The 26366-nt window shown below is 38.0% G+C and overlaps 1 protein-coding gene across 1 annotated transcript in view; it reads left to right on the top strand.

Moving 5' to 3' along the window:
- ATP11C (ATPase phospholipid transporting 11C (ATP11C blood group)) overlaps positions 1–26366 on the top strand; it is a gene marked incomplete at both ends in the record, with an annotated part of 161827 nt that overhangs the window by 69327 nt on the left and 66134 nt on the right. Inside the window, 6 exons of the mRNA XM_079727592.1 lie at positions 3495–3614; positions 11490–11579; positions 12350–12430; positions 14247–14354; positions 23722–23850; positions 25645–25748. Of these exons, the coding sequence (XP_079583718.1) occupies positions 3495–3614; positions 11490–11579; positions 12350–12430; positions 14247–14354; positions 23722–23850; positions 25645–25748 (632 nt within the window). The remainder of the gene's footprint in view (positions 1–3494; positions 3615–11489; positions 11580–12349; positions 12431–14246; positions 14355–23721; positions 23851–25644; positions 25749–26366) is intronic.

Here is a 26366-nt window from a genome sequence, read left to right as displayed (position 1 = left end):
ATATATGGGCATAACTGAATCACTTTGCTGTACAGCAGAAATTAACACAACATTGTAAATCAACTATACTTCAATAAAATAAATTTAAAAAAAGATGGTACTAGTTGAATAACAGTACCATTTTACCCTTTTTATTGAGAGACTATGTTTTGGTATAAATTACTTTTTTTAAAAAACAATATTCAGGGCTTCCCTGGTGGCGCGGTGGTTGAGCGTCTGCCTGCCGACGCGGGGGGCACGGGTTCGTGCCCCGGTCCGGGAGGATCTCACATGTCACGGAGCGGCTGGGTCCGTGAGCCATGGCCGCTGAGCCTGCGCGTCCGGAGACTGTGCTCCACAACGGGAGAGGCCACGACGGTGAGAGGCCCACATACCACAAAAAAAAAAAAAAAAAAAAAAACAAACAAACAAAAAAAAACAATATTCAGTTTATAGTATGGAGGTATAATTCAAGAGTACAAAAGGGTGATTTTTATCATGAAGAAGAAAATTAAATTGATTTCTCTGTTAATTCATATACTATAAATACAGTTTTATTTTTCCACCCTTTTAATTGTAGTGTATGCTGTATCATTAAAATAGAATTGTTGCTAGCACATTTCAGTTTTAATAAATGCTGTTCCTAAGAACATTTGCATGGGAAGCACTTCAACACAGGATGGACTCCTAATGAATTAAAATTCATTATGAGGTGGCAGGAATCATACACTCCCACTCCAGACTACACTGTGTGCCATCCAAGTAGGAATTTTTTTTTTAATAATTTGAACTTGGAGTTCTTCTCCCTTGGCTAAGGCCACCTACATTATTCAAAAATCACAGGAACTAAAACCACTGTTTTAACACAACATTGGCAGCAAGTGAAAAATTACAGTGAATTTACACATGTGTTCAGCTTTGCCATTTTTATGTGAACCAAACAACGTTATACGGTTGCAGCAAATTCTACCAGAAATTGCGAGTTCATCAGATTTTTAGGCCAAAACAGGCATTGAAAAGTCATCTATTTCACCCCACCCCACCCCTAGTCCTCAGGCAGCTCTAAACCCAAACCCACCTGAGCTGAGGAGACTTTGCCCTTTTTTGAAAAATCCTCAGGAGTGGACATTTTACAACTTCTCTTGGGTTCCTATTTCCACATCCAGCAATGATCACTGCTGAGATCTCCCATCCCCCTCTCCCCCCTCCCCAAACCTGCACAGCAATTTCAGTCCATTTTCTCCAATTTAATGGAGATACAGGTCACTTAAGCCTTACTTGAAAGAGATCAGAGGTAATATATGGGGGAAGGTCTTAGTAAAACTGTAAATGCTATGCAAATGCACGGAATTCATAAAAATATCATGTGCCTGAAAAGTTGCTTTATGCTTGTTCCTTCCTTTTGTTCTTTGGAATGTTGTTATCTGCCACAGAAGAAAGTTGAAGACAATTCAGAATTGGGGAAGTGCTAGTTCAGTTTGGTTTTAAGTGGCCACTGTTAACTGAGGAGAACAATCTATATTGGCAGTGCAGGAAACATCCTGCTTCACTGATCTTCTACCTCTTTTCCTCTTCCCTGTTTTCATTTGTTGAATGATCTGAGAACTGGCATGAAAGGTAGCACTTCCTTATTTACTCTATAGCCACTTCTTGCATGTGTGGAAAACTAAACAACCATGTGAATATTAAATTAAAGGATTTAAATTGTAAGTGTGTATATGGACTTGACAATTTCTGTACTTCAAATTGGTGCATAATAGGTTCAGGTCTGTTGTAGAGACTACATTGGGACCGTAACTTGAAACAGAAAGCTAGGGTAGGGGAAGCAGAATAAAGTATACTTTTAAGCAGGTGTATTCACTTTCAGTTTACTATTTGCAAAAAGGATGTTATGGAAAATTTAGTGCTCTTATCAGTAAGCTGCGTCAGACCATGTATATTACAATTGCAAGCAAAGTCAGTCCCTGAATCAAAATGTATACAGTTACCATTCTGGTAAAGGTATTGTTTACTGGTTTCCAGGAACTGTTTGAAAATTTACCTGTTAATCACTGACCCTTAGCATGCGAAGGACCTGGTACAATCGGTTGTTCTAATGCCCTGTCTTGGGGCAGGCAGGTAAATAGCTAAGTTGTCCAGCATTGATAACTTACTGACTTTTTCCAGGTTGCCATAGATTGAATGCTCCCTTAGCGCATGCCAGGGTGGATTTCCAGAAGTTATCCTTTATATACAGGCTAAATCTCTCCTACTTCAATTTATCTCATTTAATTTTCCATTGATTCCCTATGGATTTTGGAGGCAATACCCCACTAAATAATTATTTAATAAGCTTAAAATGAAAATGGTGAGGCAAGAGGTCTTATCTTTATTTTAGGGTAATTCTTGTTCTTTTAATCTGAAAAATTATTTTCCCTATATCTATGTGAGGTACAAAAATTCAGACTGGAATACATCCAAACATAGACATTTGGAGAACTTTGCAACCTCTAAGTAGTCTTGCTTAAAATGATTATTTTGGGAGTAGAGAGTTATATCTTTGACCTTTAAATATATCATTGAAGGGAAATCTTTGTGGCTACATACTTTAAAACATTTTAGGTTGGAAATTATAATTATCTATTTTTTTAAAAATAATGGAAATATGTAAGTGGATATTGGTTTTTATCATACTTCCTTTTACTTAAAAAAATGGTTGTCTCAAACATGATAAAATAGTACCATCAAAAGAGATTATCCCAGATTTATATAAGAAGGTATATTATCCTGATTTAAGATAAGGAAACAGTGAAGCCTCAGTGAAATAAAAGGGTGAGGTAAAAATGGAGCTCAACCCTGCGACTTCTAGATTCAGTGAACCTCTTTTTTAAAAATATAAAAGGGGCATTAGAGCTGCATTGTGTGAAATGGGACTTTTTGATAGTAGGCTCTGAGAGATCACAGAAGAATGTCTTTCCTTGTAAAGCCAAAGAATTACAACTTTTCTTTGTAGAAATAGTTGATCATTCCATTAATAGAGGCAGCCATTCTATTCAGTATATTCCTGTGTATTTATAAGCAATTATTTTGTGTTTAGAGCATTCTGCTGTCTAGTAAGGAAATTGACAAAGGTTGTCCTCAATAGTTGTTGTATAATAAAATAAATATTCCCAATCTGACCTTTCCTAAGTTAGTATGTTGCTGTGATAATGATGGTTGAGACTCTGTGGATGAAAGAAAAATGATTGGCAGTAAAAATACTGTTTCTCTAGGATACTTACTTCAATTTAAACATTTAGAATTGCAATGTTGGCCTCAGAGCAGTTGGCTCAAACAAAACTTTTACTAATAATCTTCACTAAGTCAGCAACTAAGAGCTTAGTGGAGTTTGAATTTCCTAACAAAGTTTTCTCCTCTCCCCCTACTACTCTCTCTCTGTAGACAATAGCCAAACATGTTAAGACAAGAATTCTGAGCTTGGTAGAAGCATGGAGAAATGTGATGAAAAACTGACTTTTCCTCTTTCTCTTGGTCAGTGTGCTGGAGAAGAGAAACGAGTTGGTACACGCACAGTATTTGTTGGCAATCATCCAGTTTCAGAAACAGAAGCATACATTGCACAAAAATTTTGTGATAATAGAATAGTCTCATCTAAGGTAAGTTGTTTTTTAACTCAATAGATGTTCATATCGTGAGCCGGATAAAACTTATTTTTATATTTGCTGGAAGCTGATACATTTATATATGCATACCTAGATGTGCACTTATACCAATCACAGACGAACTGTGGTAATTATTCCACCAAAAGGCAGTTTTTTTAAAAGCATCACTTTGTCTTGTTACAGCTGAAAGATCATTTACTTGCCCTCCACTATGATTCACATTGCCTGTTGATTATATGTATGACTTTAAGTCTTAAAGTGTGCTAAAAGTGGAATTATTTACTTGCCCAGAGCTTTCTGAATTGCCCTTAAGTGGACGGACTGGGTTGTAAATAACTTACATTCTTCTGGAGGGTGTTATCTTAGAATGACATTTGTGTCTCTTTCTATTCCATTGCAGAGCTTCTCAAGTACACTCCTGGGTCCCAACGGGTACATTCTGTTCTGTACACTGCTTAAACAGTTAAGGGTTCAGTCACTGTAGCTGTGTTACCATTTGAATAATCATCTTACTTTAGCACTGTGTAATACTAAAAGGAGTGGCCTGAAAGTCTGAAGACCTGTTTAAATCCTGGCCTGATCATTTACTAGCTGTGCGACTTTGGCCAAATTAATCTCTCAGTCTGAATGTCCTCATTAGTGAAATAGAGCTTATGTGACAGTGTTCTTTATAGATCCTAGTATCCAGTAGTCATCATTCTACGAGTATTAGTTTGCTTATCTTTACCTTTGACTGACTAGGTTAGGTGCTAGTTGCTAGATTGCTGGCCCACTGCTATCTCTTATAGCATGGCACAGATCTTGATAATTTTCCTCACTTCCTAATGCAGCTTGGTAAGCTAGATCTCACATGTTGGTGACAGTTGGTTCACTGCATGTTGGCAAACACCGAGGACCTGAAACACAAAATTATGCCCTTCCTTTGCAAAGTTAACATTTTGGTTTTCAAACGTACATGCGATTTCTCTTTGGGTAGTGATATAATACAGACATGGGGAGGGGGAAGGGTAAACTGGGACGAAGTGAGAGAGTGGCATGGGCATATATACACTACCAAATGTAAAATAGATAGCTAGTAGGAAGCATCTGCATAGCACAGGGAGATCAGCTTGGTGCTTTGTGACCACCTAGAGGGGTGGGATAGGGAGGGTGGGAGGGAGGCTCAAGAGGGAGGAGATATGGGGATACATGTATATGTATAGCTGATTCACTTTGTTATAAAGCAGAAACGAACACACCACTGTAAAGCAATTATACTCCAATAAAGATGTTTAAAAAAATACAGACACTTTATGCTTAGCTGGGAGAGTAACATGTAAAATGCGGACAGAATGAATGAAAACTATATTGCCTAATGAGCAGATCTATTGGGCTATAGAACACTCTGAGTGTATTTGGATAAAATGTCTGTTTCCTGTTAATCTTTAACCTTATGGCAGAAATTTTTCCTCAGCTAGAAGTTTCCATACCTGTGCCCAAGATAGTGAATAGTTCTTTTACTGAAAATTGTGACTCACCCTGTAGTATTCAAGAAAACAATCAATAGTAGTCCTTTGGCTCAGAATCATAGACTTATAGAACTGAAACAACATAAGAGATCCTCTTGTTCAACTCGCTGATTTTACAGATGGAGAAAGCAAACCCACAGAAATTAAGTTAGTGACATGGTCACGAAGCAGAGTTAGTGATAAAGCCAGGGGCAGAACTGCTTTATAAGGTCTAGTGGCTCTGAATAAAGAGCTGTTTTCACATCGTTTTGCAATTTGAGCTCCTCCCTCAGTTTTCTCTCTCCTTTTGTATCAAGTGAAATATAAAATACTTTCTAGGGGATTATTGTTTCCTATAGTGTTTTATGGGGAAGATGGTAAAGTGACACACTGATAGTAAAGTGACTTTTCACTGAACCTAGTGATAATTTATTTGTTGTAATATACCATGAATTTTTACATATTAAAAGAACACAGAAGACTCAGTTAATTCTCAACTCTTTTTGTTTAGTAGAATATTTAATAGAATAGAATATTTTTCATATTTTATTTAACTTCAGTTTTGCCAATATGCAAAACAATGCAATAGCATATTTTTTTCAATAGTCAGGAATTCATGGGCAAATATAAATTATTTCTAAAGAGATCTGCATATACAGTATATATGTATGTGTTTTAGAAACCAGAATAAAGAAGTGAACGTTTCTACATTGATCGACTAACACATCTCTTTTTTCTCTGTAAATATTTTATATTTACAGTTTGTCTAGTTAACTGCTTATTAACTGATCTATTTTTCATAACAGCTCTAGAGCAGAAAAAGAGGAATTGACAGTATACTAACTTCACAAAAAGAATGAAATTTTAGTACAATGAATAGTTATAAGAAAACAGCATATAGTGTAGTGGTAAAGAGCTTCACCCTTACAGACAGAAGACCTGGGTTTGAAGTTAAACTGAGTCATATAACATTCCTGTGTCCCAATTTTCTTATCTGGAAAATGGGGGTATTAACTACTTAGCTCATAGGATTGTGATAAGACTGAAGTAAAGTAATCTGCAGAAAGCATTTAAGCACTGTGCTTGGCATGTAGTAACAACTCAGTAGATGGTAGGTGCTATTGTTATTTATGTTTCTGTGATTATTATTATTATTACTGCTGTCCTGAGCAGTACTATTGATTTCCTCAGTCTCCTGTGTTCAAATGTGTGGAGTGATGTCTCTTGAAAAGAGGCCTTCAGGTCCAGTCTGGAGAGAAAAAGAGTTTCATAATTTGACTTTCTCTTCCTCACATTGCCCTTTGGCTGATTGTATTTGCACCAGAATCTTTTAATTGAGGAAATGTGTAATTTATAGAATATGTTAGCTGCCTTCCAACTATGTAGCAAGTGTTGATTTCCTTTCTATACCATTCAGTAATAAAAATAACTTTCTCTTAATTGGGTGCTTTTTGTTTGTTTGTCTACAAATGACAACAGTAATGTAATATCATTGGGAATAAGTCCTGTTAATACAAGGAACACTGAAGATAAACACTTTGATAAAAATTTGTTTTTATTTACTTATTAAATGAGTGTCCTTTTCTTCTTTTGGGAACACAAACACTTTCTTTAGAAAAACTTGCTCTCTTTGGCCTTCCTACTTTAGAACACTCTTCAGGGACTTTGGGAATCATCAGAATTTTATGGCTGGTACAAAACTTGGAAATCCCCTTCTGTAGAAAAAGGAGCTAGATCTTTAAGATCTTTAGCTTCCATCATATTTCTCTGTTCTACATTTTTTTTTCCTTTAAAAATCCTGAGCCTCATCTTGAACGCCCTTCAGTGGGATAAGAATCAGGGAGCTCCACCCAACTGTTTGAAGCTATGCCCAAGGTTAAACTTACTCCTATGTGAAAGAATGTCTTAAAGTTTCAAGCCTAAAATTACACTAGCATTTTCCCTCATTTTAAAAGTCAGAACCTTCAGTAGAATTTATTAGATATGTCTTTGCATCTTATCGAACTCCCTGAAGGTGCCTTTTTTTTTCTTTTTTTTTTTTTTGGAAGTACCCCCATTTGTTTATTTTATTTTATTTTTTGCTTTATAACAAATTTAATCAGTTATACATATACATATGTTCCCATATCCCCTCCCTTTTGCGTCTCCCTCCCACCCTCCCTATCCCACCCCTCCAGGTGGTCACAAAGCACCGAGCTGATCTCCCTGTGCTATGCGGCTGCTTCCCACTAGCTATCTACCTTACGTTTGGTAGTGTATATATGTCCATGCCGCTCTTTCACTTTGTCACAGCTTACCCTTCCCCCTCCCCATATCCTCAAGTCCATTCTCTAGTAGGTCTGTGTCTTTATTCCTGTCTTACCCCTATGTTCTTCATGACGTCTGTCATACAGAGTGAAGTAAGTCAGAAAGAGAAAGACAAATACTGTATGCTGACACATATATATGGAATTGAAGGTGCCTTTTTAGCTAAAATCCTAATGCAGTACTCTCTTGGTAACTCCTTTTGCTGTTCTAAATTTATGGTAGAAAGAGTGATACTTTAAAAATGAGAAAGTTCTGCTTGACATTGGTAATGAAAATGGAAGTAGACTGCTGTGATGCTCAAAATTGGATGTAATGCCTACATCAAGGAGAGTTGATAATAAAGTGGATGCAGTCATTTAGCAAAGTGAACAGTTATTCAAGCTACAGCTCTGCTTATTTACAACCGGCTGCTTATTTACAACTAATCTTCAAGTTTAGTGATTTTGTTCCATCACATCCAAATCCCAGTAGTTAGAAAAGTCAGTGCTCCTTCTGCTAGCCCCTTCGCAACTGGTTGTTAACTTTGTTATTTTCAATAGTTACTACTTCATTTTTTAGCTGCTCCCCTGTTTTCTCGTGATACACAGAAATATTAGAACAAGTTATTTGGAGCATTAGCTTCCCCATCGGCATTTTTAAGGCTAAATTGGAAAATGTTTGGACTTTGGGTACAAACAAGTAATGTTCTAAAGCCTCCTTTTGTTTAAATTTTTCAATTTAATAGACTTTCAAAACTGAGGTTCATTTCCTACTCCCTCCTTTAAATTAGGAAAGTTATTTATCAAAGTTATATGGGTTTGATTTCAAATTAAATTAGGTGATAGATATGTGAGGGGTGACCCACAGTTTTGTCACATCAGAGGCCACATTTGTGTACCAATTATTTAATTCACTATACAGAAGATGAAAAATGCATTGCATATACTTGGAAAGCTGGCATTTTTCTGTAGAAACTTTTAAAACATGTTCTAAATGTCACGGTTGCTTTTTAAGTTTATGGTTGCACATTAAGATAGTATAGAAATCCACTTACTTCTGAGCAAGAACTGACTTATGACCAAAAAAATCTCCATTTTCATCATTGTATATGAAACAAATACTGTAAACATCTTATTCCTGAGTTAACATTGTTTTTGGTTTGTAGCAACTAAGTCTGAGAGTCCACTTTTTAGGTTAACAAGGCAATTTGAATAACTTGGTATTAATGTGGCTTTAATTCAATTTCAGTTCTAATTAGAAAACTCTTTTCTTAGTCTGCATCTAGACTAAAGTTCATTCTTTATCTCACAAACAGTGGGAAATAAATGAAGCTTTTAGGCAGGGAGAGGTCATGTGAACAGAACCACATTTTGAAAAGGTCATTCTCATTGCTTTGTGGAAAATGGAATGGAAGGGAACAAAAGTGGAGGCAAGGAGTCCATTTAGGAGGCCAGTGCAGTAATCCAGGTAAGAGATGATGGCTTGGACAGCGGTGGTAGCAAATACGGAAAGATGTCCCAGAGATATATAGGAAGCAAAAATGGCAGGACTGGTAAGGAATTTCTTGTAACCGATGGTTAAAGGTATCTTCCAAGTATCTGAATAACATGGCTGAGTAGATGTTCTTGTCATTCACTGAAATAGGACATCCTGAAAGAGAACTAGATTTGAGGGACAGAGAAAGGATCATGGATTCAATCTCCTTTTACATGGCTCTGTGCCTTCTTGCACTGGGTTATTTACCACGTAAACTCCCTCTAATCTTTCAAGGCTCAGTTCAGAAGTCACCTGCTCTTTGAAGCCTTCTCAGGCTTCTCTTGGGTAGGAAAAAAATCATAACTTCTACTGTATCCCCATAGCATTTTGCTCATGCTAGTTTTATGACATTTACCACATTAAATTGAGTGAATACATGATTGTCTTTTTGGCTATAACATAAATTCCTTCTGGGTAGAAAAGCCATATCTTGACCTTTATTGTACCTGCTAAAATCTTTGTTATCTGGACCACTGCCTGGCACACAGTAGGTGCTTGCTGAATTGAACTGAAATGCACTGCACACCAAGTGGGATGACTCTTGTGAGCATAATCTAGTTCTAGTTTTACTAGAAAACTGCATTGAAATAATGTATGCTATATTGCATTTGTATTATAATAAAGAGAAGTTGAATTTGCTTTTTAGTTAGAGCAGTGGAGGAAATAGCCAAAACACAGGTTTTAATCAAAATTTCTTGTATGCCTTCTACATGCTGCACACTGTTGTAGGCACAGAAGGGAAGTGATCTTATGATATGTATGATATGCTCTCTGACCTCTTAGCAGTTCATGACCTGATATAGGAAAGAAGAGGGCATGTTGCAATAGTTTCCTATAAAGAGAATAACCAGAGTTCCTCAAGGAAGCAGTTGATTTAGTGAAACACAGGTAAACAAACAGTGGAGGCCTGGAAACAGCAACAAAAAATGTTCCCTTTCAATGTGTTAACACCCCACAGAGGACTCTTAACAGTCCCTAATGTTTGTTTGTTTAATTAAAAACCCTTTACTTAAGGAACAGAAGGTCAACAAACTAGAAGCTCAGCTGTTAGCCTGTTGGAGTTTAGTTTGTTGTTTTAGAAAATAGACCTTCAGTTATCGGGACAGTTAAGTGCTGATCTGAACTACTGCAGCTTCAGAGTGACTGGATCTGTGGTTTTGATCCCTTTTATTTTTGGTCACAAGCTGCCTTGGGAACCTGAAAACTGTGGACTCTCTTCTCCCAAGTGACACACATCCACACACAATTATGCACTTCATTTTGTTTTTTTTGTTTTGTTTTGTTTTTTTGCGGTACGTGGGCCTCTCACTGTCGCGGCCCCTCCCGTCGCAGAGCACAGGCTCCGGACGCGCAGACTCAGCGGCCATGGCTCACGGGCCCAGCCGCTCTGCGGCACGTGGGATCCTCCCAGACCGGGGCACGAACCCGCGTCTCCTGCATCGGCAGGCGGACTCCCAACCACTGCGCCACCAGGGAAGCCCTATGCACTTCATTGTGAATGGGCTTCCCTGAGGTACTTCTGTGAACCCTGGGGGAAGAACCTTCTAGGTTAGCGGAACCTTGAGCCCATACACCTTTTAAAGAGAGGTCAGTAGTAAATCCCCATCTGTCGTATCATGCTCTACAACTTTGGCTTTTTCAGTCACCCTACCTAATATAATGGACATTTTCTCACATATGGAGACCATTCAAGTATAAATTTAGATCTAGGCTAAGAAACCTTTCTTTCTGGTTTCTGGTCTTCTTTATTAAGACATCTAGAAAATCCAACTTCTGGTGATTTTAAAATTACCTAGTCCTTGAGCTTAAGGTATCAGTGAGAAAGAAGGTCTTTGTGATTTGACAGTTGGCCCAAGAGTTTTCTCCACCTGCCCATGTACAATTTAGCATTGAAACCTTTTCCTATTACCAGTTACCAAAGCACAGGTTGGTGTGTTGTTGATTAAAATGAAAGCCCTCTATGACCCAAGGTTATGTGTACACCTCTGCTGTCACAGAGGTGGGAAGCGGTGATAGGGACAGAATTATACTTGTGATGATGATCAAGATTCCAGAGGTTAGCTCAGCCAAAGGAATTAATTAAATTAGTACATTCACTCATCCAACTAATTTATTGTCTACTTTATGTCAGGCATTGTGCTAGGTGTTGGAGAAAAAGTAATAAAAAGACAGATGAGATCTGCCCTTATAGATCTCATTGCCTATTGAGGGAGGAACTTTAATTAAATTACGCCCACATATAATTATTCACTGAAACGAGTGTTATCAGGGAAGTATAGGATGATATGAGAGCAGATAAAAGGTAACATAATTTAGATCGGGTTGGGGAAAGCAAAGCTGTGGGACTAGATGGCCCAATTGGAATGCTCCAAGTGAAAACTTCACTCCTGAAAAGAATGTTTATATACTCTACCTCTAAGTACACGCTTATTTATATGTATGAGGTTTGGGTTTTAACATGCTTTCAAAGTGTTGTGATAATTTGGAATCATGAGTCATTATTATTAATATTTTTCAAGTTTCCTTTCTAATAATCTTTTTTTTTCTTCTCCCCTTACAGTATACACTTTGGAATTTCCTCCCAAAGAATCTGTTTGAACAGTTTAGAAGAATTGCAAATTTTTATTTTCTCATCATTTTCCTTGTACAGGTAAGAGCTCCATTAGAAACTTAATTTCCTTAACCAAGTTTCAATCCATTTCTAACCTTAAAATGCCCTGTGATTAAAAAGTTGTTTCAGGGCTTATTATAATAAGACTTGTTAAAATACTAATATTATATTTTAAGATATATATGATTTTACATATTTCTAAAATAGCTCTTTTACTAGAAAACTCTAGTAAAACGTCTAGGCTGGTCTGCATCTCATACCACATGCTCTTTTGCCACTGGCTTCCTTTATTTTCTTACAGGTGCCACATGCCCTCCTACCATAGAGACTTTCTATACACCCTTCACTGCACCTGGAAGGCCCTCCCTTCCATCTAGTTAACTTCTATTTACTCTTCAAACCTCAGTGTCTCACTTGTTTTAATATCTGGTTTTCACTGTAAGCTGCCAGCTCTACGAGGGCAGGGACTTTTCTCCATCTTGTTTAAAATAAAGCAGCATCTCTAGATCCTGGCTGATAATAGCACGAGGGTGACAGAATGGTGCTCAACAAATAGATGGTAAATGAATGGATGTATTTCAATCAAGGGGTTAGTTCAAGCTGGGATGAAAACTAAGCCTAAATTTGGAACTATTTTCTTAAACTTACAGCTATATGGATTGCTTTTGTTTTAATGAAAGTTAACATTCACCCTGCTACCGGAATATGTTTTGTCTGCATTTCTGTCTGAAATGTTTGTAGCATTTAAGTGCTGCATATGAGTTAATGGCTTATTTTCATTTTACTTTCAATTTAATTTCTTTACCTAGGTCACAGTAGACACACCAACTAGCCCAGTTACCAGTGGACTTCCACTTTTCTTTGTTATAACTGTTACAGCCATCAAACAGGTAAATTTCTAATTTACAATTATACTTGCATTTCAGTCCTGTCTGATTTGAATTTCATTGTCAAAGGTTCTTTTTCACATTTATATCGAGTGGGTATCCTTGATGAATTTAGTTTATATTTGGCTCTTATTGAAAACACATGAAAATTATTGTAAGGTGCATCTTTAATTTATTTGCTCCTTTCTTCCTATTTGTGTGTGGTTGGGGGGGGCGGGAATATAACCCTAAAAGGAGAGTAAGTAGAAGGTGCAGCTCAGTGGGGAAGTGTGAGGTGAATTTTTAATGTGCATTACATTTTTCATTGTGCTATATCTGTCTGAAAAATTCCCATTCTTGTGGACTTTTTAAATTGCTGCCTATAGCAAAGAACTCAAGAGCATACTTGAGTTTCTTACTTTAATTTGTTGTCTTTCCTGATGCTGCCGAAGGGGGTCGTGGGTAGAAGAGGCTTTTGTTCTTGTCAAAGTTCATACCTGTCACAGTTTATGATAGTGCCTTTGAAAAATTCCAGATGAAATAGAAAATGGAAACAGGAAACTGGAGGTGAAGGGGTGGATTAGCAATGTTTATCATGTAATCGGAGAGTCCATAGGACCTGACAGATTACAAGGATACTTTTAGACAGTACTTATCAAAAGTACTTTAAAAAGTTTCCCCCAAAACTTCCAAACTGTTTGCTTAACAATATTGGGAACATGGTTATCTTTCCTCTTGGGTTTATCTGGTCTTCTATCTTGCTTACCAGGAACTGCAAGAATATTTTATCAAGTGTTTGGTTGCTAAATAAAGACTTTTGGAATGTTATTTCCTTAGGCTGTTAGGATTATTTTCTTTAACATCATAGAATTGCTGGTTCCAAGAATAGCCTGTATGGTTTTCAAAAGCTCTTACTGATTCAGTTTACTCCCAGTACTAGTTCATGTTGGGGCCTTTCCTTCCTCACTGACATCACAGAAAGTACCATATGAAGTGATAGCCTAGCATTGCCATAAAGAAGGACAGAAGAGGAATGGATATATAGCAGCTGAGAAAAAAAGGGGAAGGCGATCAAGAGATTTTTCACACAGTTAGATTTGAAAAGGTAAACTCATTATTATAAAGAAAGAAAGCAAAGTGATGTAAAAAAAAAGGAGATCATGCTAAAACAAATGAACGTCCTCCATCCTTAGTTCTTTTGGCTTAAATTTACTCTAGACCAAAGGAAACCCAAAGGAAAATGAACTCTGATTACTTCTAACTCTAAAAAATGAACAACAATTTGTATTTTCTTTTGTCACCAAGTCAGTGGAGAAGTTTAACCGTCGTTCTCTAAAAAAACAGTTTTAGATAGATACTGTTCCAAAATAATCCTCCTTGCCTTTTCTATTTTCTGTCCCTGGGGAGGAATTATATTTCCTCAGAGATGATCACTCCAACGGTCTACTATACATGAACATATTTAAGTGACTCGGTCTATAAGAAAATAACACTTTTTTCAAATTAAAGAGTGGAAAAAATGAACATTAAGTTGAATAAGAGCAGAATTAGAAAAATAAATCATAGTCCTTCACAATTGAAGAATGCCTGTGTTTTTTTTAATACTTATCTATAGAGTGCAGGAAACTTTTAAAGCAATAAAGCTATAGGGGGTATTTTGAAAGCATATCTTAGTTTTCGCTGCAAAAATTTACAGTGTTGTCTCTTTAGCATTCTGAGTTGAAATTAATACTGTAAGTATAAATACCTGCTGGTGACTCATAGAGGGGGTTATAGAAATTTATTAACAATTTTACTTCATTATGTGAGCTTGACTATGTCCTTATTTTTATCCTTCTAGGGATATGAGGATTGGCTGAGGCACAGAGCTGACAATGAAGTCAACAAGAGCACTGTTTACATTATTGAAAATGCAAAGCGAGTGAGAAAAGAGAGTGAAAAAATCAAGGTATTAAGTTTTGTAGTTCATTCTTTTTTAAAATTACAGTAAGAACACATCATTTTAAAATGTATAATTCAGTGGCATTTCGTACATTCACAGTGCTGTGCAACCATCAATACTGTCTAGTTCCAGAACATTTTCACCACCTGGAAAGGGAAACCCCCATAGCCATTAAGTAGTCATGCTGCATTCCTCCCTCACCCAGGCCCTGGCAACCACTAATCTCCTTTCTGTCTCTGTGGGTTTACCTATTCTAGATATTTCATATAAATGGAATCATACACTATGTGGCCTTTATGTCTGGCTTCTGTCACTTATTGTTATGTTCTTGAGGTTCATTCATGTTGTGGCATGTAGCCGTATTTCATTCCTTTTGATGATTGAATAATACTCCATCATATAGCTATACCATATTTTGTTTATCCATTCATCAGTTGATGGACATTTTAGGTTTTTTCTACCTTTTGGCTATTAGAAATATTGGTAGTATGAATATTCATGTACAGGTTTTTGTTTGAACACCTGTTTTCCATACTTTTGGGTATATACATAGGAGTAGAATTGCTAGGTCATGTGGTGACTCTATGGTTAACCTTTTCATGAACCACCAAACTGTTTTCCACAGCAGCTATATACCATTTTATATTCCACCAGCAACGTATGATAGTTCTAAGGTATTGTTATTTTTTAATATCTCAGGCAGTTTAATTTTTTATCCAAATTAATCATTGTTTTGTATTACCCAATAAGAGTCCTGTCGATAAAATTTTAGACTTGCCCACATCAAATAATATTTTTTGTTCCCAACAGATTTTATTTTAATTAATAGTAAGCTTTACTTTTTAGAGCAGTTTTAAGTTCACAGCAAAATTGAACAGAAATTATGGAGTTGACATACACCCCTTTCTCCACACAGGTGCAACCTTCCTCATAATCATTATCCCCCACCAGAGTGGCATATTTGTTATAATCAATGAATCTCTAGTGGCTCATCATTATAACCCAAAGTCCATAGTTTAGATTAGGGTTCACTCTTGGTGTTACATATTCAGTGAGTCTGAACAAATGTATAATGACCTAAACACTATAGTATCACACAGAATCATTTCACTGCCCTAACCATCCTTTGTGCTCTGCCTATTCATCCCTCCCTCCAACCCGGGTCACCACTCTTCTTTCTACTGTCTCCATAGTTTTGCCTTTTTTCATAGTGTCATGTAGGGAAAATCATACAGTATGTAGCTTTTTCAAATTGGCTTCTTTCACTTAGTAATATGCATTTAAGTTTCCTCCATCTTTTCATGGCTTGATAGCTCATTTCTTTTTTTTTGTCCAAATTATTATTTTTATTTATTTATTTTTTAACATCTTTATTGGAGTATAATTGCTTTACAATGGTGTGTTAGTTTCTGCTTTATAACAAAGTCAATCAGTTATACATATACATATGTTCCCATATCTCTTCCCTCTTGCGTCTCCCTCCCTCCCACCCCTCTAGGTGGTCACAAAGCACCGAGCTGATCTCCCTGTGCTATGCGGCTGCTTCCCAGTAGCTGATAGCTCATTTCTTTTTGCACTAAATAATATTTCATTGTCTAGATGTACCAGTTTATTTATCCATTCACTTACTGAAGGACATCTTGGGTACTTCCATGTTTTGGCAATTACAAATAAAACTGCTGTAAACATCCACATGCAGGTTTTTGTGTGGACGTAAGATTTCAGTTCATTTTGGTAAACACCAAGTAGTGTGATTACTGGATCATATGGTAAGAGTATGTTTAGTTCATAAGAAGCTTCCAGGCTGTCTCCAACATAGCTACCCATTTTGCATTCCCATAAACAGTGAATGAGAGTTCTGTTACTCCATATCCTGGCAAGCATTCGTTGTCAGTGTTCTGGACTTTGGCCATTCTGATGGGTGTATAGTGGTATCTCATTTTTGTCTTAATTTGCAATTCCCTAATGACATATGGTGTTGAACATATTTTCATATGCTTACTTGCCATTTGAATATCTTCTTTAATGAGGTATCTATTAGGTCTTTTGCCCATTTTTTAATCAGATTGTTCATTTTCATATTGTTGAGTTTTAATAGTTTTTTGGGGGTTTTTTGTTATATTTTGGATAACAGTCCTTTATCAGATGGGTCTTTTCCAAATATTTTATCCTAGTCTTAAGGTATTATTTATTTATTTTTATTTTATTGTGTTATTGGGATAAAAAACACATAATACTAAATTTACCATCTTAACCATTTAAAAAAATATTTATTTACTTATTTATTTATTTTTGGCTGCATTGGGTCTTTGTTGCTGCGCATGGGCTTCTCATTGTGGTAGCTTCTCTTGCTGTGGAGCACGGGCTCTAGGCGCACGGGCTTCAGTAGTTGTGGCTCACTGGCTTAAGTAGTTGTAGCACGTGGGCTCTAGAGCGCAGGCTCAGTAGTTGTGGTGCACGGGCTTAGTTGCTCCACGGCATGTGGGATCTTCCTGGACCAGGGCTCGAACCGTGTCCCCTGCATTGGCAGGCGGATTCTTAACCACTGTGCCACCAGGAAAGCCCATGAAAGGGTGTTGAATTACGCCAAATGCCTTTTCTGCATTGACTGAGAGGATCATGCAACGTGCTGTTTATATGTTGCATTACATTGATTGATATTCATATATATATCCTTGGATCCCAATGATAAATCCCATTTGGTCATGGTGTATGATCATTTTAATGTGCTGTTGATTTTGATTTGGTAGTATTTTAAGATTTTTTGTATCAGTATTCGTTGAGGAAATTGGTCTGTAGTTTTCTTGTAGTGTCTTTTTCTGGTGATGGTATCAGGGAAATGCTGGCCTCATAGAATAAGTTTGGGGTTGTTCCCCCCTCTTTGATTCTTTAGAAGAATTGGAAAGGATTGTTGTTTCTTCTTTAAATGCTTGGTAGAATTCTCCAGTGAAGTCATCTGATCCTGGGCTTTTCTTTTGTTTTTGCCTGGGCTTTTCTTCTGTTTTTGATTCCTGCTTCAATCTTCTCATTAGTTTTGGATCTACTCAGATTTTTTATTTCTTCGTGATTCAGTTTTAGTAGGTTGTATGTTTCTAGGTATATATCTGTTGGCATATAATTGTAGTAATCTCTTATAATCCTTTTTATATCTCTGCCATCAGTTGTGATGTCTTCTCTTTCATTAGCTGTTTGCGTCTCTCTTTTTTTCTTAGTCTAGCTAAGGGTTTGTCAGTTTTGTTAATCTTCTAATTTGTTAGTCTTCCAAAATTTTGTCAATTTTGTATTTTTTAAAAGAATGTTTCTATATGAATATGGATTAAATTATAGAACCTAATGGAAATCAAATCCTCCAGAACAAGGGAACAAGATATATGGAACAGAAAGAGAAGAAGGTAGGTGAAAATACCATTCCAGAATGATTCAGGGCTGTGGTATGAATTCATACAAAATGATACTCTCCTCCCTATACTTTTATCAAGTATTATCATTGCTGAATTATTTATTAAATATCCGGAATTCCAGGCATAAGTTGTCCATATCTCCAGCAATAAGTAAATTGTCTTGCATCTTCTTATAGGAATGATGGGAGGAAGGCTACAGAGTGGGAGGGTTACCCAAGTTTGACATAAAATGTCTTTCTTCCACTCTTTTTTCTTTTCTCTGTTCTCTGCATCCCAGAGGGGAGGACCTTGTGATGAATTAGAGTGGTTAGGATCTGAAGTTTCCAGACCAGTTGTAGAAACTCAGCTTTTTGTTCACATAAGAACCAAAGGCAGCATAAATGATTCATAGCATTAAACCTGTTGCTCCCAGGGCACAAAGTAAAATTGCAAAGCAAGTAAAAGTCTCCCACAACTCTCCTTTTCTCTCCTTTCCTCTTTCTGTTTTTGCTGTCACCCCCACTGCCTTAGAAGGACCCCCATCTTCCACCTTTCCTCACCAGGCTACTTTTCCTTGAGGCTGACCTCAACCAGGTATAATCTGAATTACATCAGTTGGTGCTGTTGTGTGAAATGCTGTTTGATTGAGCCCTTTCTGGAGTATTTGTGTGTGGAAAGAGATGCCTATAAACTAAAAGTGTCCAAGTGTTTGATTGCTTGGCTGGGGAGTGTGGGGACTCTTGTTAAGCAGGAGAGTGACTTATTCTGTATCCTCAGTGCATTGGGAATTTTTTTAAGGGTTTTTCAAAGCTAGGGGGTGACTTGATCTTACTTTTTTTTTTTTTTTTTTTTTTTTTGCGGTACGCGGGCCTCTCACTGTTGTGGCCTCTCCTGTTGTGGAGCACAGGCTCTGGACGCACAGGCTCAGCGGCCATGGCTCACGGGCCCAGCCGCTCCGCGGCATGTGGGATCTTCCCGGACCGGGGCACGAACCCGTGTCCCCTGCATTGGCAGGCGGACTCTCAACCACTGCGCCACCAGGGAAGCCCTGATCTTACGTTTTAAGAAAAGACAACTCTGGAGAGTGAGCACAGTAGAGGCATGAGCAAAAGTAGAATGAGGGAAACCTGTTAGGTGGCTACTGCCGTAGTATAAGCAAATGATGATAAGAGCTTATATTAGAATGATAGTAGAAGAGATAATAACAGTAAAAATAGTTGTTAACATTTATATGTTACATAAATATGCCAGGCACTCCGTTTTACATTCTATTAACTCATTTAATCCTTACTTTACAGCAGTCCTATGAAATAGGTACTTTTGTTATCCCCTCTTTACAAATGATGAAACTGAGGCATAAGGTGGTTAAGAAACTTGTCCACAACTAGTAAGTGGGAAAGCTGGGATTTGAATTGAAGCAAGTCTGGGTATGGCATCCATGCTCGTAAGCACAACTTTGTCCCTCCTGTCTTGTGATCAAAATAAATGTATGTATTCAGGATGTTTTTCAGAGGTAAAGTGTGGATTTACTGATGTATTCCATGTAAGGAGGGAGAAAAAGAGCAAAATAGAATAAAGATAGCCTCCTTGATTTTGGGCTGAGCAACTAGGTGCATTAAATAGTGCTATTAAACAAAATGCTGGTGCTAGGGGCTTCCCTGGTGGTGCGGTGGTTAAGAATCCGCCTGCCAATGCAGGGGACATGGGTTCGAGCCCTGGTCCGGGAAGATCCCACATGCCGCAGAGCTACTAAGCTCGTGTGCCACAACTACTGAGCCTGAGCTATAGAGCCCGCATGCCACAACTACTGAAGCCTGTGCTCCTAGAGCCCGTGCTCCGCAACAAGAGAAGCCACCGCAATGAGAAGCCTGTGCACCACAAGAAAAAGCAGCCCGCACTCGACACAACTAAAGAAAGCCCGCGTGCAGCAACGAAGACCCAACACAGCCCAAATAATTAATTAATTAATTTTTTTAAAATGCTGGTGCTATTAAATAAGCTGGAGAAGAATAGGTTTGGGGGAAAAGGTGGGGATGAAGGGAAATCAGGAATTCAGCTTGGGCCATGTTAATTTTTTTTTTAATATTTATTTGTTTGTTGGTTTGTCTGTGCTGGGTCTTAATTGCGGCATGCGGGATCTTCATTGCCACGTGCAGGATCTTCGTTGTGGCATGCGGGATCTAGTTCCCTGACCAGGAATCGATCCTGGCCCCCCTGCATTGCGAGCACAGAGTCTTAACCACTGGACCACCAGGGAAGTCCCAGGCCATGTTAATTTTGAGATTCCTATTAGCCCGATGGAATTGTCAAGCCTGGAGCTCAGAGATGTTTTAGGTGGATATAGAAATTTGGATGGAATCACATAAAACATAAAGAAGAGAAACAGGCCTTGAGGAGTTACAATGGACAAACACAGATATTTGTAAGGGAAAGAGTATGGGTTTTGGCATTAGAAATATTGGAAGAGTTTCTTCAGGTTTACTGATTATTTCCTTTGTGTCCAGTATGCTTATAAGCCCATTGAAGGAAATTCTTACCTCTGATATCATGTTTTTCATTTCTAACTTTTCCAATTGCCTTTTTTTGGGAGTTTCCGTATTTATGCCCAAATTCCTCATCTGCATGTGTATGTTGTCTACCTTTTCCAGTAAATAGTTTAATATCTTAATCATAGCTATTTTTCTATCCCTGTTTCATAATTCCAAAATCTGAGTATTTCTTTTTTTTAATTTATTTTATTTATTGATTTTTGGCTGCGTTGGGTCTTTGTTGCTGCACGCAGGCTTTGTCTAGTTGCGGCGAGCGGGGTCTACTCTTTGTTGCGGTGCGTGGGCTTCTCATTGCGGTGGCTTCTCTTGTTGTGGAGCACGGGCTCTAGGCATGCAGGCTTCAGTAGTTGTGGCACATGGACTCAATAGTTGTGGCTCACGGGCTCTAGAGTGCAGGCTCAGTAGTTGTGGCACACAGGCTTAGTTGCTCCGCGGCATGTGGGATCTTCTCAGACCAGGGCTCGAACCCATGTCCCCTGCATCGGCAGGCGGATTCTTAACCACTGCGCCACCAGGGAAGCCCCAAAATCTGAGTATTTCTGAGGCTGGTCCTATTGACACCTTTATCTTTTGATGATAGTTCATTTTTGTCTTGGTTTTGTGCATCTCGTTTTTTTTTTTAATTGAGTTTTGGGCAGTGCATATGAAAGAATGCTGGAGACCGAGGCAGGTAACCTGTATTTGTGGTCTGTAGTGGGCACACCTATTCTGTCAGCCAGCCCATCAGTGTTGGGGGTTGAGTCAGTCTGGTAAGGAGTTGGCTGGCTTTGGATTTTGCCGTAGCCGTTGATGCTTTCAGTACACCACTGGACTTTAAATGCCTGCAGTGCTGGGCTGCCACAGGGGTTTTCTCAGTGTTCCTGTTCCATTCTCTGCTTTCAGCAGGTCCTGCATTCCTGAGACACAGTGAATGCCTCTCTCTACGCCCTTTCTCCTCCCCCAGTGGTAGATTCCTCTTTCTTGGGGTTCCTGGTGGGAACAGACTGGTTTCTTGGTTCTCCTACTCCATCTCAGTATTAGGCAGGTTTTAGGCACCCTTGCCTCAGGGTGGAACTTTCTCAGTACTCTCCTTTTTGTCAGTGCTAGGTCCTCAATATGAGGGGGTTTCCTGTCCCATCCCCAGAAGCAGATGGCTTTGATTCTATCTCCCCACTAGCAGTAGTTACGTTACCCTGAGACTGTGCCCGGGAGGGTTTCTTGCCTTTCTCTCAGGCACAGATGGCTTTTACCTCATATGAGAGAAGGGTCCACAGTTGTAGCATATTTTATGTCTGTTCCTCCACAGCAGTCATTCACAACCTGTATGCCTGTACCAGTGAGGAAGGCTCTTTTAGGCCTCCTGTCCTCATGCTTTCTCATGAGCACTCAGTGGATGCCTATAGAGAAGAACTGATATGTGCTTACGGTCTCCTCTTTTCTCTCAGGCTTGCAGAGATTTGAAACTGTCACGTTGGCCCCTACCAAGCCTTTTACAGTTGGTTAAAAATCTAGTTATTTTCATCCTAGGCACTTTTATGGCAGTCGTCTCTTCCTCCTGTGCTTCGTCAATTGTGAAACAGTTTATTTCTCCTCTCTCTCCTCAGAGGGACTTTTCACCCTTGAAATTCAGTTCATTTGGTTGCCCTGCAACCTCAGCTCTCTGATGAACTCCAAAAAATATGATTCTGTTGATTATCTGGCTATTTCTAATATTTATGACAAGGGATAGTGATGTTCTCTTGTGGCTTTGTACATGCTAAGTGGAAACAACTCTAGAGTTGGTTGTCTAAGTGGACCATGTTGTTCCCTTTCTTTAAAAGTCCTTTCCCAGTCTCCCCTTGCCTTCAGGGTGAGGCCTAAACCCCTGACCCTGATCTGTCAAGACTTTTGTGATCTGGCCCCTGTCCATCTTACCAGCCTTAACTTGCACTCCAGGTGCAGGGATCTTTTCATATCTGAGCGAATCATTATCAATGTTGTAGAAGAAATTCTGTTTGTGGTTTTTATTTATCAGTGCCTGAGAATCATGTTCCATTCTTTAATGAGTGTTTCCTTCTTCTAAGATGCTTTAAGATTTTGTTTGTTATTTTTCTTCTGTGTATTTAAGCATAGATTGTGGCTTTGTATAAGCAGCAGAAGTGTTTGTGTATGTGAGGAAGGAAAGATCCAAGAAAATAAAATGTTATTTACAAATTAGTTCCATTATTTATGCTGTTGCTCTTGGCTACTGATTAAGACTGGCAAAGAAAATAAAATTGTTCCTGAATAGATCTTGAAATCCTCATCTTCATCTGCCAAATTGTGTGTAGCAATTGGAAGGCAGGTGTGTCATTTGTTAGTTCAGCATTTCACAACCAGTGTGCCAGAGTTGGTGAGCCAGATATTGTGACTATCTCCTAAAGTGGGTTGTCTTCTGTCACCAGCAGCCTCCTCCCTTTATCTGGAAGTGCTGTACAAAAGGGTTACTTATCATTTTCTGTGTGTGCCACGACACGGAAAACGTTGGAATGCACTGGGCTGGATAATTTCTTACCTCCTTCTAAAAAAATTTTATGGCTATTCATAAGTTGGAAGTAAAGCAGTTGTAGGGTATTAGTAATAATTATAATTAGCAACTACCAGAGGGTGAATATATGCTAGGCACTTTACGAAACACTTTACCTGTATCCTCATTTCATACTCCAGCCAATCCTATGAGGTAGTTGCAGTCACCAAAGACACTTAACCTAAGGTCATATAGTTAAGTGGCAGAGCTGGGACATAAAGTCAAGTAGTGAAGATCTGCGTTTTAATCATCATGATTTATTTCCTACATTATTAAGTTATGCGCTAGACATGGTTCGTGGTTTCTTCTCTCATGTTTTTCCTCTACTTGAGCTTTGGGTACTTGCTCATAGCAGATGAATTCTTGGAAAATGACCTATTTGAAAAAAGTTTTTTCCAAATGTTATGGGTAACATAAACACCTCTCTAATTAAGCGAGATTTTCTGAGCACTGTGACCCCAAAATAATAGCTGTTATCACTTGGAAGGCAAAGCATTTTGAAATAGTTATCTATGATGCAGAGTGGGAGTGTGGCTGACCAGTGTTCATGAAGTGCTCGAGTTAAGATGTGTAGATTTTCTTGATTCATTCATGACATGATAATGGCCATTCTCTTATCAAACACCAATGCCAGAAACAACAGAGAACAAAAGGGTCCCTGGGTGCTGAAATCATTTGTTAGAGATTAAAGTTCAATACTAAGGTAATCTAAAAGCATCCTAAGTCATTGTAACCTTAAAGAGGATTCTGAATGTTGAGTGATATTCCTTCATCACCTTTCACATGGTATAGGATGCTGAGGCAGTCTAAGCCATAGAGGAGGAGAGGTCTTTTGCTACTGTTTTGACTTTAGTTTGAGGTATAATGAACGCTTTGTTTGGAATTAAGAATATTTATATTTATTTTTCTCTCTATGCTAGGTCGGTGATGTAGTAGAAGTACAGGCAGATGAAACCTTTCCCTGTGATCTTATTCTTCTATCATCCTGCACAATTGATGGAACCTGTTATGTTACTACTGCAAGTCTTGACGGGGAATCCAATTGCAAGGTAATGGAGATTAAACCTTGCCTAAACATTTGAGCTCAGGATAGTTAATCATATAATACTCCATCCCACTGCCCCCTAATCTTTTATCTTATTTTTTCCTGTTTGTGTAAGTTTTGTATTTGAAGACAGCTTTTATATAACTGTCTTTGAACTTCTAAGCAAATACTCAACTTTGAGGGAAAGGGTGGTGTTGGGTGAGGAAATCCACACCCCAAATAAAAGCCACAACATTTTTGATAGCACTGTTTGCATTTCATATTGTCACTAACCCATTCAATATTTTATTTAGGCTTTTAAAAATGAAAGTAGTCTTAGGCTGAAACTATATAACTATGAAAATAACTTCACCCTAAGGTACTCTAACCTTACAGTTTGATCTGTTTTTATTTTTAAAGTGATGACTATCTTCTTGAAAAAAATGATTATTCCTGGCATATAGAAAATCTAACCTGGAATGGTTTGATTACTTTTAAAAAATACCTTAGGGTGTAGTTTGGCAAATATTTGCTTTATTTCAACTAGGAAGAATTATAAATGTGTTAGAGTAAATTTGTTCAAACTGGAGGATAAGTTACGTCCCTGGTACTTTCCGGCACTGTCAGTTCTTGGCTATCATCCAGAGCTCCACAGGGCATGAACGTGTATCCTCTGTATGCTGCCTTTAAGGAAGAATACTAATGTGCTCACCTCTGTGTGTATCCTTGAGGGCTTTCCTCTGCTTGTTTATTCCATCTGGGGTTGAGGACCAGGACTCAGTATGTGGGAAAGGAACTTAAATGCCTGTTAGATAACTAATTTTTTTCTTCAGGGGCATGGTGATGAACTAGTCCCATTTAAACTATTGAAAAACAAAGTTGTATTTGAGGGAATGTCAAGAAAAAAATCGAGAAATCTACCTAAAGATTTCCTAATAGGGAAAAAGTTGTTTAGAGGCAGAAAACTTTCAAGTGGTTTCATTTTCCAGTTAAGTTGATCTGATAACTCAGCTAAAAGTACATAGGTTTTCCAAGTCAGGAGATAGTTTTAAATGTAGCTGAGGCAGATCCATAATATTCTCCGAAGACTGTGCAGCAGCTTTCCCTTCAGCATAAGTGGTGCAGTCTTTGAATCTGCGTCAGCCCTTCTTTGATGATTTATAAATGGGTTCATTGGAGCCTGCCTTGAGTTCTGGGTCAATCAAGTAAGTACATAATATACATTAGTAGAATATTCTAACTGTCTGACTAAGGCAAGACACATCATCTCCCAGCTCCTTACATAAATTGTAGCCACTCGAAGCATTTTCAAGATCATTAATTTTGCTGTTTGTATAATGGAAACTATTGATGAATTTTTTCTTTCTGTTAGCAAAAATGTTAGCATTCTTATGACCAAAAGGGTTATGTTCAATTCTTAGGTGTATGTTAACATCACCATACACTGTGGTGAGCAAAATAATAGGTCTCAGTTCTATAAATAGGAGAAAAAAAATGCATTAAATTTTTCATGGGGTTTTCAGTTAATTATATGCATGCTGCAAATGGAATTCTCTCTGCTGTCAGTATCAAGAAAAGCTTTTAGTTTTCTCATTATCTTGGAAATCCCCCTTGTAGCAGAGTTATCTTTCTAATTATTTGTAATATATTTTAAGAGTAATACCATCAAGTTTATTTAGTTGGAAATGTGCATCAATATTTGTATCATTCTGCCAAAGCCTCTTACTAAAACCATAGAGTGTTCATGAAATCAGGTGGGTATACAATTACACTTTTTTTGGGGGGGGCTGTTTTTGCTTTTTCTTCTGCTTTCATCTAGACACATTATGCGGTACGTGACACCATTGAACTGTGTACAGCCGAATCCATTGATACCCTCAGAGCAGCAATTGAATGTGAACAGCCTCAACCTGACCTCTACAAGTAAGAATTACCTGGTTTCATTTTACTGCTGTCTGATGGCTTTGCTTCTCTTTGCCACCAGTATTGCAAAGAAACACCCACCATTTACCAGCCTCCTTGCATTTGTGTTTTTATGAGCTGTTCCTTCCTTCTGGCAGGCAAATGAATCAAATCAGCCTTGTTCACTACCAGCCTAAGATAAATCATTGTGGGCCCAGGCATCTTACTTGTGGTTTTTCTTTTATTATTGTTATTTGTAGACATGGCCGTCCATCACATTTTAAGATTATGTAATCCCGTAAGGCTGATCTATCAGCTCATGCATTAGCCAGAGTTAATTAAAACAAAAATAAACCACTTTATGTGTCATCCAACATTAAAGAGAGAAGGAGATATGGAGCCATGCAATTAGTAGGCACTTTGTCCTTTTTTATGAGGATCATGTTGAACTGAGTATTGTATATAGGCTGTTTCTTGTCCAAAGTAAACAGTTAAGTTGAGGGAGCAGTGAAATGGTGTGATTTCCTCTATTTTGCTATAGTTAGGCTTTCTGGAGTAGATTTACTCATTCACAGTCATTGTGGGTTGTCAAAAAATTTGGCATTTGATTTTTAAGACTGGTTACTTTGGTTGATTAGA

The sequence above is a fragment of the Hyperoodon ampullatus genome, assembly GCF_949752795.1.
Source record: "Hyperoodon ampullatus genome assembly, chromosome: X".
NCBI classification, from domain to species: domain Eukaryota; kingdom Metazoa; phylum Chordata; class Mammalia; order Artiodactyla; family Ziphiidae; genus Hyperoodon; species Hyperoodon ampullatus.
This window is presented reverse-complemented; position numbering and strand designations above follow the sequence as displayed.